At 45.3% G+C, this 16,129-nt stretch overlaps 1 protein-coding gene across 1 annotated transcript in view; it reads left to right on the top strand.

The window, feature by feature from the left end:
* Positions 1 to 16,129, top strand: part of GC (GC vitamin D binding protein) — a 127,365-nt gene that overhangs the window by 97,353 nt on the left and 13,883 nt on the right. The window contains exons 9-10 of the mRNA XM_033961301.1: positions 4,188 to 4,320; positions 14,813 to 14,910. Coding sequence (XP_033817192.1) covers positions 4,188 to 4,320; positions 14,813 to 14,910 — 231 coding nt within the window. The remainder of the gene's footprint in view (positions 1 to 4,187; positions 4,321 to 14,812; positions 14,911 to 16,129) is intronic.

Genomic DNA, 16,129 nt, shown 5'->3' with positions numbered 1-16,129 from the left:
CATGTTCTCTATAGCTGTATACTGTTTATGCTCCTAATGCGGAGCAAGCAAGTTTTTTTTGATGTTTTGGACCTTGTCGTTTGAGAGGAAGTCGAGGGGCATTTGATCCTCGGGGGTGATTTTAATGTAACCATGGAGCCGTCCCTAGATAATTCGACCACCAGGGTCCAGTATGGTAAGGCGGATCTCAAGAGGTTGTCAGCTTTGTGGGAGGCTTGGGATTTGGTAGACCCTTGGAGACATCTTAATCCTTCCACCAGAGATTATTCTTATTTTTCGGGGGTGCATAACTCCTACTCTCGCATTGATTTGGGGGGGGCTGAGCAAGTGTTTGCTTTCTCAAATTTCTCAGGCCATCATTGAACCATGAGTCTGGTCAGATCATTCACCTGTCTGTTTTGATTTGCTTCCCACTTTGTCTCCCTTTGTTCAAAGATATTGGCATTTTTGGGATGGTTTGTTGACTGACCGTATCACAGCGCTCAGAGTTGAAAAAGAGTTATGAGATTATATCCAACTCAATGGGACTGGGGAGGTTTCCCCGATTACCTTTTAGGAGGCCTAGAAGGTGGTAATAAGGGGACAGGTTATTTCCATTGGATCTTATCGTAGGAAGGAAAAGGGTCGAAAATTGGAAGCATTGCGGAAACAGCTTCTTTATCTGGAGCGAGCCCATAAACAGGCCTCTGGGAATTCCTCGCTGCTGACTCGCCTTGAACAGACGAGAAAGGATTTGCAGCTGCTGCAATTAGAGGAGATTTCTGAACAGCTGCAATGTTTGCAGCAAAAACATTTTGAACATGGTAATCGAACAAGTCAGTTGTTGGCTTTTCAGTTAAAAAAGAAGAGGCTGAGGAATTTTATTCCTGTGGTTCGATCTGGTGATGGTGCTTTCTGTCATTCTTCGGAGGATATCGCGCAGGCTTTCATGGCTTTTTATAAAGCTCTGTATACTCCAGAGCATTGTGCCACTCAGGGTTCCATAGATGACTATTTAGAGCAGGCCCAAGTGCAGAGTTTGACGGCGGAAGAGGCCGAGGAGCTTTCGGCTCCGATAACAGAGAAGGAGACCCTTTGGGCGATCTCGACCTTGGCTAATGGTAAAACTCCCGGATTGGATGGGTTCTCTAATCACTTCTATAAGCAGTTTAAACATATTTTGATGGGCCCTCTGACTGCAATGTTTAATGACCTTGGGGAGGCTGGCGAGTTGCCACATTCGTGGTGTTTGGCTGGGGTAACTCTAATATTGAAGCCTGGTAAGGATCCAGCTAGCTGTAGCTCGTATAGACCTATTTCGTATAGACTATAAGCTCTTTACTAAGATCTTAGCTTGCCGGTTGCAACATCATATGCCACGCTTGGTTCGTGATGACCAAGCTGGATTTATAGCACGGAGACAGTCTTTTGATAATATTCGCCATTTGTTGCACTTAATTTGGTCGGCGCAGCAGGGAGGCCCCTCTGCATTGTTACTGGGAATTGAAGCAGAGGGGCCTCTGTCGTCTATGGGTATAGGGGGACAATTTTTCTCGTGGGTGCAATTGTTATATACTCGGCCGCTGGCTTCTTTGTTGATCAATGGTGGATATACGGAGTCTTTTGAATTAGGACAGGGGACTAGACAGGGCTGTGCCCTGTCGCCCCTTCTTTTCACCTTGGCAATGGAGCCTTTTGCCAACTATATTCGTCTCCATCAAGACATTCGGGGTTTTACTCATGGTGAGGTCTCTAATAAGCTGCTGCTTTTTGCAGATGATATTATGCTTACTGCTACACGCCCGGTGAGCTCTCTCCTGGGGATGGTGGCGGAACTTGAATGCTTTGGCCGGGTATCTGGTTTTAAGATGAATATGGCTAAGTCCGAGATTCTTAATTTGTTGGTAACTCCAGGTGATAGGGTTCAGTTGAAATGCCTGTTCCCTTTTAAATGGGTGGCTAAAAGTATCAAATATCTTGGGATTAATATTCCTTCTAGTCCTCAGTCACTCTATGATTTGAATTTCCCTCCTTTGTTTAAATCTCTGTGGGCGGATCTTGATAAATGGGAAGCCTCTTCTCTTTTTTGGTTTGGGTGCATTCAGAGTGTGAAGATGATGGTGTTACTGAAACTTTTATATCTTTTTCATGCCTTGCCAATTTCACTCTCGGATGTCTTTTTCCACAGGGTCTCTAGGAAATTGTTTCAGTATATCTGAAAAAGTAAGGGTTCAAAGGAGTGTGTTGTATCAATTCCGGGACCATGGTGGGATGGGTGTCCCTTGTTTGAAGCGCTGTTATGTTGCAGCCCACTTGAAGGCATTTCTGACTTGGTATAAAGCCCGCTCTAAAAGTTGGGTCCAGATCGAACACCCGCATATTGATGATGCCCTTTGTGTTGGGCTTCCTTGGCTGTCTCTGCCAGAGGCCCGGGCTTTGTTAAGAGGCTCTAACCCTTTTCTCGCTCTTACCTTCAACATCTGGGCCCATACTCAGGCTCGTTTGCTCCCTGGTAGGTGTTATTTTTTATCTGCGCCGCTTTGGGTAGCAGAGGGGTTTATGCCCGGTTGACTGGATCTGCGATTTAAAACTTGGGCCCTCCAGGGCCTTGCGGATCTGGGGGATTTTTTTGAGGAGGGTCAGATTGTTTCCTACTCAGATTTACAGGTGGCCTATGATTTGGGGGATTTGGATTTCTTTTGATATCACCAGGTCTGCGATTTTCTTCGGCGTAGGGCCCTGGGCGAGTTGTTGATCCCGGAAACTTTGTTGGAATGGACCATGGGTGACAGTTGTGGTCGGGGATGTGTTACTCGCTTTTATAAGGCACTTACTTCCCAAAATGCCCCCCCCCCCAATTAAATATATTCAGGTATGGGAGACTTTTTTGGGGGGGACTTTTGCTCCTCGATGGTGGACCAATCTTTTCAAACGCTTGCTGCGCCCCTCAATTGCTAGCTCTTTGGTGGAAAATGGATATAAGCTGCTCTACCAGTGGTACCTTACACCAGTTCGCTTGCACCGTATTTACTCGCACACCTCTGACTTGTGTTGAAGGCAGTGTGGGCAAAGAGGTACGTTTTTGCACATTTGGTGGGATTGCTCTAAAGTGGCCCCCTATTGGACTATGGTGTTCGAAATTCTCACGGAAATTTTTCATAGACCTGTTCGTAAATCTATGGGCAGTGCTTTATTGCAAATGCCGCATGGGGCGTTGGCGCGCTCCTGTCAGACCTTGACTTTTCATGTGTTTACAGCTAGCAGACTGTTCACCCACCAACTAGGCAGCATTTATTGTGGAAATCAGCGTTTATTTTTCGTATGTCTAAATTGACAGCTCTTATGCATAATCGCCTCTCTCGGTTTTTGAAGGTTTGGGGTCCTTACATCAAATGGTCATCAGCCTCCTAGTGGTCTCACCCAGCTAATTTGGTGGGTTTTAGTTGGTTTTCTGCACACAATTGGGATGTGGGGTTGGGGTGGGAGGGGTTGTGGGGGGGTTATGTTCTGCTTTGGACTGTTTTGTCTCGTACTGAAGAATCCCAGTATGACTTATGGCAGGGTAGGGGGATGTGATTGTCTGGGTTGTTGGTTGCCTTGTTCATGGTTCTGTATCTTTTTGTATTTTCTCAATAAACTTTTTGAAAAAAAAAAATATAATAAACTTGGAAACGTGGAAGTAACCACCTAATCTCCTGGAGGGAGAGATGCCAGGAGTCTTCAGCTGGCAGGGCTTGGGGGTCCCCACCATACACATTGCTGCTGTGCCACTGCTGGATTGGCCTGAGTTCATAATGGGGTGGCCTTTGCCCACCTATAACTACACCATTGGAATGTTTTATATTTAATGGAAAATGCCACCTTCTGGTACTCTGTTGAAGTCTGCTAGATATTTGGATGTTTGTAGCATCTCTCTCTCCTCTCTAGAAAGTACATCTTTTATTCTCTTAGTCTCTATCATGGCTTGACCATTTACCATTTTGATGGTCTTCTTTTGAATTACCTCCATTGGTCCCCAGGGATTTATTTTAAAATTTATATACCGTCTAAAGACTAAACAGTTTACAATAGTACTCAAGATACAAAGAATGAAAACCAGAGAGAAAAAATAGATAAAAATAAAATGAGACAGAAACAAAGAAAGACAAAGAGACTGAACGAAAGAAAAAGAAACTGCAGTGTCTGATTTCTCATCATGTATTCTTTAGATATTCTTACGAGATTGTTAGGAGGAACACAAAGCTTCCAGAAGTGTTTGTGGATAGGCTCCATGAAGCTACTCTTCAGATTGCGACCGAATGCTGTGCTGGAGCTGACTCTCACACCTGTCTCAACAATAAGGTAATAGAATCTTTTATTGTTTCTTTTCTGGTACAGCTTTTATTTTGCTAAATGAGAAACTAGATTCTATCACTAAACTAGTGAGGTAGAAAATGATCCATTTCCACAGGAACAGATGTGTAGCAAAACACACAAGCAAAAAGCAAACTGTAAAACTCACCAATGTTTTATAAAATACTCATACTTCTGAGATTTCAGTCTATAAAAAATATTTTATTCACTATTGTGTCTGTCATGTGTTGCTAATTTTGGCGTATTCCATATAAGTAAATAATATTTTTTTGCCCAAATGAATAAATGATGTGCCCTGTTCATAAACCGTTGCTGTGGGCAGAGCTTGTTCATGCTGTGAAAAAATAGACCACACTTCAAACTTATCATAATTCTATAACTGCATATAGCATACACGATCTTCTTGTGCACTAAATGCATGAGCACATATACTGCTTTACATGGCAGCATCAGGGCCTTTCCTTTATCTCTCTGACTCCCTCCTCCCCATGAGTCCTGCTCCTCTCCCTCCCCCCACCTCTGTCCTTCATACTTTTAGCCGTAGCCAGTAGTAGTGATTCACACAGGCAGTATTTCCACTTGTGCTAAACAGGAAAATGCATCAGAGGAGGCGGGACATACCAGAGGAAAGGCCCCCAATCTGGCAGAAGAATGCCTGTTTGAATTGTTACTACCACCGGTGAAGACAAGAAGTACAGAGGACTGATGGAAGAGGGGGGAGAGAGAGCGACAGGAAGGATTCGTGGGGGAGGGGGATTAGAGAGAAAGAGAGAGAATAAAGATTCCAATGCTGGCACAAGTCTGCCTGTCTGAATTGCATGCTTGGTATAAATGTGAGTGTTATATACCAGGATTTTTCATAGATATGCAATTTCTACATGGCATGTGTGTATGCCTGTTATATATGTTACGTATGTACGCTATCCCCCAAATTCTATATATGGTGTCTAAAGTAATGTGCAGCAATTTGGCCATGCGATCAATTTGCTTTATTGATTAACGAGCAAATCAGCTCCAATAATTGGCCACCAACAAGCAATTATCAACGCTAATTGGCATTAGTTAGAATTTATGCGCACAACTTGCTAAGCTTCTTCTATAAAGTGGTACTCATAAATTATAAGGGGTGGATCTGAAAAGGGGGCATGGCCGTGAGTGGGGCACGTACAGGCTGTGGGCATTCCCACAAATTACGTGACCTGTTATAGAATACTCCTGAACCCTGCAGAACTTAGATGGGGGCATTTACACCAGGTTTTTGTTGGCATAAATGGTTACACCAAAACTTTAGACTTGAGGCCAGCTGCTACCCATATTCTATAAACCACACCTAACATTAGGCATGGTTTATTGAATAGAACTAAGCACATTTCCTTTAGAATCTGGCCTTAGGGCCTGTATTCTCTAACCCAGGTGTCTCAAAGTCCCTCCTTGAGGGCCGCAATCCAGTCGAGTTTTCAGGATTTCCCCAATGAATATGCATGAGATCTATGTGCATGCACTTCTTTCAATGCATATTTATTGGGGAAATCCTAAAAACCCGACTGGATTGTGGCCCTCAAGGAGGGACTTTGAGATCCCTGCTATAGCCCTTTTCTGCCGCTTTTTTCTATGTTTCTATATCTTTAAGAGAGTGAATTCAGGGGGGGGCATACTTGGAATGGGCAGACTTGGTGGGCTATAGCCCTTTTCTGCCGCTTTTTTCTATGTTTCTATGTTTCTGACCAGTGCCTTTGCCGTAGATGCCTTAAAGCGACTGCCGATTGTGTGTCAGTCACGTGGTGGTGCCAGTTACAGAATCGCACCTCTGGCAAAGCTAGGCACCGGAAATATAGGCCAGGGTTTTCCAGGCCTACACTTCTGGTGCCTACCTTTAACATAAATCATGCCTCCTGTAGAATTGAGAAAGGAAGAATCTTTCCTAAATTTTAATAGACATTTAGGGCCTCTTCTATCAAACTGCACTAGCAGTTTTTAGCACAGAGAGCTGCACTGAATGGCCCGCACTGCTCCTGACGCTCATAGGAACTCTATGAGTGTCAGGAGCAGTGCGGGCCATTCAGCGCGGCTCACCGTGCTACAAACTGCTAGCGCAGTTTGATAGAAGAGGCCCTTAAATGCACACTATTTTCAATTTGCCTTTTTATGTTGATAGGATTTAAATCCAGTACTTTGATCTGCATTCATTCATTTATTTATTAGGTAATTTTATTTTATTCTATCATTTTAGATTGTTATATTAAGTATTATGTATTAGAAATGTTTTGGGGGGATTTGTGTAGTTTTGTTTCCTTTTTCTTTACTATCTAAATGGAGTTCCTTTCATTACTTTGGTTGAATTATGTTGTTAACCGCTTTGATCCTTTGTGGCCAATCAAGCGGTATATAGAGGTGCATTAGATAGATTGTGAGCCCACCGGGACAGATAGGGAAAATGCTTGAGTACCTGATTATAAAAAACCACTTAGATAACCTTGATAGGCGGTAGATAAAATCCTAATAAACTTGAAACTTAATAAACACAAACACTGCATGGTGCCTAATGCCACTTCTGGTATTAGCCACGCCTAAAATGGCGTTTGGCGCCGTAAAGCACTTACAAATGCGCAATTCCAGTACTGGTTTTTAGGTGCCAGCAGGCACCTTGAAAATTGATTTAAAACATTGTTTAAACAGCATTTTTAAGAACATAAGAAGTCAGACCAGTGGTCCATCGTGCCCAGCAGTCCGCTCCCGCCGCGGCCCCTAGGTAAAAGACCAGTGCCCTAACTGAGACTACCTGCATATGTTCTGGTTCAGCAGGAACTTGTCTAACTTTGTCTTGAATCCCTGGAGGGTGTTTTCCCCTATAACAGCCTCCGGAAGAGCGTTCCAGTTTTCTACCACTCTCTGGGTGAAGAAGAACTTCCTTACGTTTGTACAGAATCTATCCCCTTTTAACTTTAGAGAGTGCCCTCTCGTTCTCCCTACCTTGGAGAGGGTGAACAACCTGTCTTTATCTACTGAATCTATTCTCTTCAGTATCTTGAATGTTTCGATCATGTCCCCTCTCAGTCTCCTCTTTTCAAGGGAGAAGAGGCCCAGTTTCTCTAATCTTTCGCTGTACGGCAACTCCTCCAGCCCCTTAACCATTTTAGTCGCTCTTCTCTGGACCCTTTCAAGTAGTACCATGCAGTGGCGTACCAAGGGGGGGGCGGGAGGGGCGGTCCGCCCCGGGTACCAAGCCCTGAGGGGGTGCTCCCGGTCCGGTCCAGTTCCCCCCCCCTGCGCCGGGTGTCGCGTCTGGAAACAGCCTGCAGCAAGATCGCGATGCCAGAGATCTTTGCCTGCTTCGACTGTTTCCTCCGCCACGGTCCTGCCCCTCCTCTGATGTCAGAGGAGGGGCGGGACTGCGGCGGAGGAAACAGCCGAAGCAGGCAAAGATCTCTGGCATCGCGCGATCTTGTTGCAGGCTGTTTCCCCAGGGCAGTAGCGTACCAAGGGGGGCGAGGGGGAGGTCCATCCCGGGTGCCGCCTTAGGGGGGGGGGGTGCACAGCTGGCCCGGTCCCTATCGCGCTCCTACCCTCCCAGCGAAAGCAGCATCGGCGCCATTATCGAAAAAGGTAATGGCGCCAGGCCTTGGAGCACCAAGGCAGACCGCTTCTCCCCCCTCCCAGCCGAAACCCCGCTGACCATCCTATCTCTCCTCCCCCAAGTGAACCTTTCCGACCCTCCCAGCGAAAGCAGCAAACCTCCCTCCAGTAGCGTCGGCTTTATCCTCCCTCTGCCGCATCACTGATGACGTCATCAGTAACGCGGCAGAGGGAGGAGAAAGCCGCGAAGGAGGTTTGCTGCTCTCGCTGGGAAGGTCGGAAAGGTTCACGGGGGGGGGGAGATAGGAGGGTCAGCAGGGGTTCGGCTGGGAGGGGGGAGAAGCGGACTGCCTCGGTGCTCCATTACCTTCTTCGGGCAGCAGCAACGTTTACAATTCGCTGCTGTTGCCGGCTTCAGGCCTTGTTCTCTGCCTGGTCCTGCCTACTTCCAGTTTTCATGAAGACAGGACCCGACAGAGAGGAAGGCCTGAAGCGGGCAACAGCAGTGAATTGTGAATGCTGCTGCTGCCCGATGAAGTTCAGGACATCGGGGAAGGAGCAGGAAGAAACCGGCTGCTGGCTTGGGGGTGAGGGTAGGGAAAGAATCGTGGAAGTGGAGAAATCGGCACGATGGCTTTGTGCGGGCTAGGGGGAGAGAGAAAGAAAGGAAAAAAGAAAGAGGGGGGGGGCAGGGGAGAGAGAAAGAAAGGCAGAAAGAAAGAGGGGGACCAAGGGGAGAGAAAGAAAGGCAGAAATAAAGAGGGGGTCAAGGGGGAGAGAAAGAAAGGCAGAAAGAAAGAGGAGGGCCAGGGGGAGAGAGAAAGAAAGGCAGAAAGAAAGAGGGGGACCAAGGGGAGAGAAAGAAAGGCAGAAATAAAGAGGGGGGCCAGGAGGAGAGAGAAAGAAAGGCAGAAATAAAGAGGGGAGCCAGGGGGAGAGAGAAAGAAGAAGGACCAGAAGAAGGACCAGAGACTCATGAAATCACCAGACAAAAAAGTAGGAAAAATGATTTTATTTTCAACTTAGTGATCAAAATGTGTCCGTTTTGAAAATTTATATCTGCTGTCTATATTTTGCACTATGGCCCCCTTTTACTAAACCGCAATAGAGTTTTTTAGCGCAGGGAGCCTATGAGCGTCAAGAGCAGCGTGGGGCATTCAGCGCAGCTCCCTACGCTAAAAACCGCTATCGCAGTTTAGTAAAAAGGGAGGGGGAATATTTGTCTATTTTTGTATAGTTGTTACTGAGGTGACATTGCATAAAGTCATCTGCCTTGACCTCTTTGAAAACCCGCGGAATATAAATGATAATTAACATTTTCTCTGCGTACAGCGTGCTTTGTGTTTTTAAAATTTTATTGTTGGTAGATCATTTTGACTTGGCCACAAAGGTAAGGTGAGGGAGGGAGGGGAACTGCTGAAAGACATCTAGTAATCCTTGCAGGCTTGACTGCAGGGAATTATTTTTGTAAAATCATGTTTTGTTATGTGACTGGCATTATCTAGACTTTAATTTCTATGAATGAATAGAATGAAAATGATATAAAATTACTTGCTTGTTTTTATGTGCGTGCGCTGAAGGAAAGTGGAGAGAGAGTGGGCTGAGGATGCTGAAGGGAAATGGGGAAGAGAGTGGGGAGAAGACGCTGATTTATAAATTGACAATTGTACAGAATATTGTTTCTTTTTATACTTTAATATAAACAATTCAAGGCTTGTGTGGATGGAATCAGGTGGTTTGCGGGGATGGGGACTGAGCTTACGGGGATTAGTCCAATAAAATGGTATTTTTTTATTTCTCATTATTTGTTTTATTTTTATTTGTTAATTTATAAAGTGGTGATTGTTATGTATCAGGTTTTTCAAATTTACATCTACTGTCTTTATATTTTGCACTGTATTAGAGGACATGTGTTACTGTTTTTTGTGGTGTTGCATTGTATCCAGGGTCTGGTTTCTTGGCGGATCAGTTTAACTTTTGTCTACATATTTCTATTTTTAGTTTGTGATTATTCCATTTTGGGCGAGGGTGTATCTCTGTTCTGTGTGTTCTGAAAAAGACATAGTTTTCAGTTGGCATTGACTACAGGACCAATTGACTGTGCGGGATCTGGCTTGTTTAGTTTTACAATGTATGTGTTGGTGTTCTAGTGCTCACTGCAATGTTTAAGATGCAGCCTTTTCCTAGGTACACTCTTGTGGTGCGATATGTAGATTGGTACTAAAAATCATATTTTTCATATAGATGGGGGGGGGGGTGTCAAAAAATGATGGGCCCCGGGTGCCACATACCCTAGGTACGCCACTGGTACCATGTTCTTCGTCATGTACAACGACCAGTGCTGAACGCAGTATTCCAGGTGAGGGCTTACTATGGCCCGGTACAGCTGCATGATAACCTTTTCATTGAACATGGGTACCTACCGGTGCCTATAAAACCAGTGACATTTAGAGAATTGGGCCTTTATGTATAAAAATATGGAAGTAATAATTTAATATTTCTGACACTTCCATACTCAAAATTAATCCTTTTTTCTGCCTGGCTACTTCCTTCTGTTCCTTTGAGATTCATTTGGAACTTGCCAAATAAGGAAGATGGTTCCATGAATCTTGGTGCTATTTCTTTTTCCTTGCTTTGTTTAGCCCTCTGTGGCAGTGAAAGTCCTTCATCTGGAATTCCCGCACTACAATTCCCTCTGCATTACAGTGTAAATGGGCTCTTAAGATGGCCAGTAGGTGTCACTCTTTAGCAAAAGCTGAGAGTCCTTCTTAGGAGTTCCGTATGTGCTGCCAACACTGTTCTCAGCCTCTGCCAGTCTATGAAATCAAACAACACTACACTCAATAATGTGCCAAAAAATCCTAATATAGAAACAACGAAGAAGCACAACCAGTCACAACAGGGTTTGAATGGGGGACGCTCAGAATAAGCTACAACTAGCCTGAAACAACTCCACTCAAGAGGTAAAGGGGGCTCTCAGTGTGAACCATCAGCAATGGGAGCAGAAGCTCCGATGCTTCACTTCCGGGCTGAGGCGGGAAGCCTCCACCACCACACCATCATTGAGCTCCCTATGTGTATATGATAATAAAAGACACCTATAATAAGGCCCTAAATGAATAGTGAAATCAACCAACCCGTGAGCAATTTAACTCAACGGTGAGACTACAACCTGAGCGACCCCCACGCAAACCCTGCCAGCCGAAACCCGCCAAGATAACAGCAAAACACAATCAAACCATACTTAAATTCAATCAAAATATACTTATCCAAACCAAACTGCCACAATGAAAACGCCAGGAGCCGAAGTTCAACCAAGCTGGTTTCGGGGAGGAGCCCTTCTTCAGGAACCAAGCCCCCGACCGCAAACCAAAAGACAAAAAAATGAAAAAAATGCAAAATGCCGAAAAACGAGGCGGGACGGCTGGAGGGAGGGGTGACCGAGCGGGAGAGCACTCACGCTTAAAAAGCGGACCAGGGACACGTCATGCATAACCCAACCAATCACACAACACGTCCTAAATCACACATACCGGGGCGGGTAAAAGAAACAAGCCCCAAAGCTGCAAGAGGAAAGCAATAAAAGGAAGACAGTAAAACCCGTGCAGTACTCAAAACCAACATGCTGAAAACCACCCAGCACAGAAATTCTACACGCAAACACGGGACCCGGAAAGGATGGAAGGGAACCCTAAATGATGGTATTCCATTCCACACTTTCATTAAGGCCAAGGGGAGCAACAGATTGAAGTTGGAAAATCCAATATTGTTCCCTAAGGTTTAACTGAAATTGTTTATCCCCCCTGAAATCCCAGGGAATTTGCTCCAGCACAAACCATGTCAGATCAATGAACTGGTGACCGGCTTCCAAACAATGAGGCACCAGAGGGGCAGCTAAAGATACCGTTTTGATCCGACTCCTGTGTTCTTGAAGTCTTATCCTGATCTTTCTACTTGTGCGCCCCACATAGTAGAGCGCACAAGGACAGATGATAATATATACCACCCAAGCAGAATCACAGGACGTTTGGGATCTCAGATGGTAAGTACGCTGCGTCCGAGGATGTTGCCATTGAGAAATAGATAGAGAAGATGCACACATATCACAATGGCCGCAAGGACCATGCCTCCCCCCGGTGACAGCTCGGCCTCTGGTGGATAACAATTCCTTCAAGTTTTTTGGACGAGAGAAAGCAATGCAAGGAGCCTGATTGAAGATCGCATGATGGTCCAAAACATGCCAATGCTTTCTCACAATGCCAGCTACCTGGTGGGCTTGGTCAGAAAATGAAATAACACACACCTGCTTTTCCATGGGCGGTCTAATGGTGGGAGCCCGCAAGAGCTCAGGGTTGGCGTAACGTGCTCTGCGATAGGCTCTCCTTATGGTCCAATCTGGATAACCGCGTGCCTTAAAACGCTGCCATAACAGCTTGGCCTGAATTCTGAACTCCCCTAATGAGGAACAGATACGGCGGATCCTGAGAAATTGCCCTACAGGCAATGATTGACGCAGCCTGGCGGGATGACAGCTGGTGAAGTGTAAATATGAGGTACGATCGGTGACTTTCCGAAAGACCGTTGTGACCAAATGTCCACCGTACTTGCTGACCATGGTATCCAAATAAGTGACCCTGGCAGCGTTCACCGTGGCAGTGAACTTCAAGTGTCTGTCCAAGGTATTAAGCCAGGTAAGGAATTCATCAAATCTGGCCTTGGTACCAGTCCACACCAGGAACACATCATCAATGTACCGGAGCCATATACCAATATCCAACATCCACATAGATGGATATAACAACTGTTCTTCGAAATTCGTGACATAGAGGTTGGCCACACTGGGGGCCATGGCCGTCCCCATGGCTACCCCGTGAGTCTGCAGATAGAATTCCCCTCGTACTTCGAAGAAATTCCGTTGTAAAACCAAGGTGGCCAATTGCATCAAGAAAACCTTGGTTATACGATGATGGAAAGGCCCTTCAGATAACTGTTGTTCCACAATCTTCAAGGCCTCAATCTGGGGGATGTTGGAATATAGGGCTTCCAAATCCATGGTGACCAAGAGGTCAGTGTGTTGTACCTGGATGGACTCGATTTTATTCAAAAAGTTGGTGGTGTCCAGTACAAAGGAACGTGCCTGAGCAACCCTGGGTTTCAAAAAATGATCGACCATTTTGGACAAGGGCTCAAGAATGGTCCCACAAAGGGAGACTATAGGCCTGCCCGGAGGGTTGGAAAGGGTTTTATGAATTTTGGGTACCGTGTAAAAACGGGGGCTGCGACTGGGAGGTTGAGAAAGATATCTGGCTTCGGATTGAGTGATAATATTATCCAAGAGCGCCTCCTGAACCAAACTCGCTATTTCCATACGCAAACCGGGGGAGGGATCTCTCTCCAGTTTAGTATACCAGTCAACGTTGGAAATGTGAGTGGCCACCTGGGCATCATATTGGGCAGTGGACTGAACGACCACCGCCCCGCCCTTATCAGCGGGTTTAATATCTAAGTCAGGGGCGCTCTTGAGAGCCTCCAGAGCAAGCCGTTGGGCCCTAGTGATGTTAACATAATGATGGGTAGAACGTGCATTCGGGAGCTGGTCAATGTCACGTAAAACCAAGTCCCGAAATACTTTTATATGAGCATCAATGGGCCCCGGGGGGATCCAATGGGATTTCACCCTAAAAAGGGAATCATCCCGGGAACCCTCCTGAGTAGAGAAAAAAAGCTTGATCTGGAGGCCCCGGACAAACCGTGCCATATCCCGATGTGCAGTGAACAAATCTAGGGCAGTAGTTGGAACGAACGAAAGCCCCTTCTCTAATAATTGAGTTTGTGCTTCAGAAAGGGGAACCCCTGATATGTTAACCACTAGGGACCCCTCGCTGCCTGCGAGCGAGTCACTGGAATGTTTTGCGCTGCATTGCGGTCCGGGTAGCCCCTGCGGCCCCGGGACCGTCTTCTTGGGCCTCTTCTGGATCCCCGACCTAAAAAACGCGCTGACCCCATATAAGAACTACGTCCACTGGAGTCACTGTTGGAGGAACTGTCCTCCGTTGGATAAGTGGGATAGGTGTTGACCTGCTGTGCAGCAGAGGAAGACCCTTGGGGTTGCATCCAGGCATACACATACCCGGATGCATAGTCCTCTGCATCCCTATGAAATTTGTTAATTTTCCCTTGTTTAATCTTACCACGATACTGTTCATGAACCGCCTGTAAATCAGGCAAACATTGAGCAAACAGTGGAGATGTATTGGGATCAGTGGTTAATTTGGCCTGTATCTCAGCACTTTGTGTCTGAACCTCTTGAGATACTTCCTGGATGGTGTCAATCAGCAACACCATCAGATCCAGAGAGCACTTGTTGAGGATAGCAGCCCATTTATGGAGAAAAGGGTCCCTATTGGTGAACATACCAGGGGGTTTGTGAACCCGCAAACCCCGCGGAATGTAGTGAGTCTATGAAATCAAGCATGAATCTCCCACATGATAACTTGTTGTGATGCTGCTGAACCATCAAAGTACCTCAACACTTTTGGTACCTGATCCAAATGATCCAGAAAAATTGTTTCTTGAAAATACCGCAGTATTACAGTAACCCATTGAGGTAATGGTTTACTGAAAGCCTGGCATAACATGGCAGCAAGAGATTTGGTGAGGCCTGTCATGGTGGCAGTTACTAACCCATGAAATAAAATGTAAGTTTTGTGTGTTTGTGGTTTGGGGGTTTTGTTTTGTTTTTTTTTAATTTGGCAGAAGAGCGGAAAAACAGCCCCACAATAGCTGAGAATTGTTTCTTTCATTGATGATAATCTTTATATACAGACCTCGTAGCTTAATCTTTATATATAGACCTCATAGCTGAACACTAAATCAGAAGTGAAACATCTCTCATTCCACACTGTAGAAACCACAGCTAAGAGCAGAGATTTCAGAGTTCCTCACCGAGGCAAATGAATTATGTCATGATTACAGCAAATATGTATTCACGGAGTTCAAGAGGAGGTAAGAACTGGGCTGTGAGCATATCAGCTCAGATTTTCTTTTAATTACAAATGAAGCATTGGTATTCAGCCAGTTACGCATTCTGTGCAACATCATTTTCTTCTCCTCCCTTTATTTTAAATTTTGTGATACAAAATGTAGTTTTATATTTTTGACTACTGATTGATACTTATTTCACAGTATTCTTTCTTGAAATCCATAACACTTGAATACAAAGTACAGAGAACAAAATGAAAAGAATGCCGTGACTGAATAACGATGTGTCATTCCATGAACACAGGACAAAAATAATCAGTGTAGAAGGAATACACTTCTCCCTCAATATCCACGGGGGCAGTGGCGTACCTAGCATATGTGACACCCGGGGCCCATCATTTTTTGGCACCCGCCCCCCCTCCCCCCCATCTGTACGAAAAACATGATTTTTAGTAACAAGCCAAACGTCACACATGAGTACCTAGGAAAAGGCAGCATCTTACATACTGCAGTGAGCAGTACAACAGCAATACACCCATTGTAAAACTAAACAAGCCAGACTAGTACAGATCAATCCTGCAGTTAATCCTAACAGAAAACCATGTCTTTCAAACACACAGAACACAGAAACACCTTCGCCTAGCATGGAATATTTCGTCACAAACTAACCCCTCCCCCTTTTACAAAACTTAGTGTGGATTTTAGCCACGGTGGTAACAGCTCTGATGCTCAGAGCTGCTACCACCACGGCTGGCACTAAAAAACGCTCCACAGTTTTGTAAAAGGAGGGATAAAATAGAAATACATAGACAAAGGTTAAATTGAACCAGCAAGAAGCTGAACTCTGCATACAATGCAACACCACAGAAACAGTGACATATATCTCCTAAAGCAATAAATAAATAGAAAATTTTTGTTCTACCTTTGTCTTCTTTGATTTCTGATTTCCTCATCTTATTGTTACTCTCTTCCTTCCATTCACTGTCTGACATCTCTCTGCCCCTATATGGCATCTTCTCTCCTTTTATGCCCCTTCCAGAAACTGTATGCCTCCCCCTTCCATCTCTCCTTTCACTCCCATTGGTCTGGTATTTGTCTCCTCTCCTTCCCCTCTGCTCTGGCATCTCTCTCTCCCCGCTCCCTTCCTCCTGTTCTTCCCTGGTCTTCCTTCTCAATTTATTTTTTGCCTCTGTCTAAATTATTTTTTACTATTCAGTCCTCAATTTCCCTCTTTCACTGTCTA

The sequence above is a fragment of the Geotrypetes seraphini genome, chromosome 1, assembly GCF_902459505.1.
Source record: "Geotrypetes seraphini chromosome 1, aGeoSer1.1, whole genome shotgun sequence".
NCBI classification, from domain to species: domain Eukaryota; kingdom Metazoa; phylum Chordata; class Amphibia; order Gymnophiona; family Dermophiidae; genus Geotrypetes; species Geotrypetes seraphini.
The sequence above is the reverse complement of the archived record's forward strand: the minus strand, read 5'-3'. Positions and strand labels throughout refer to the sequence as shown.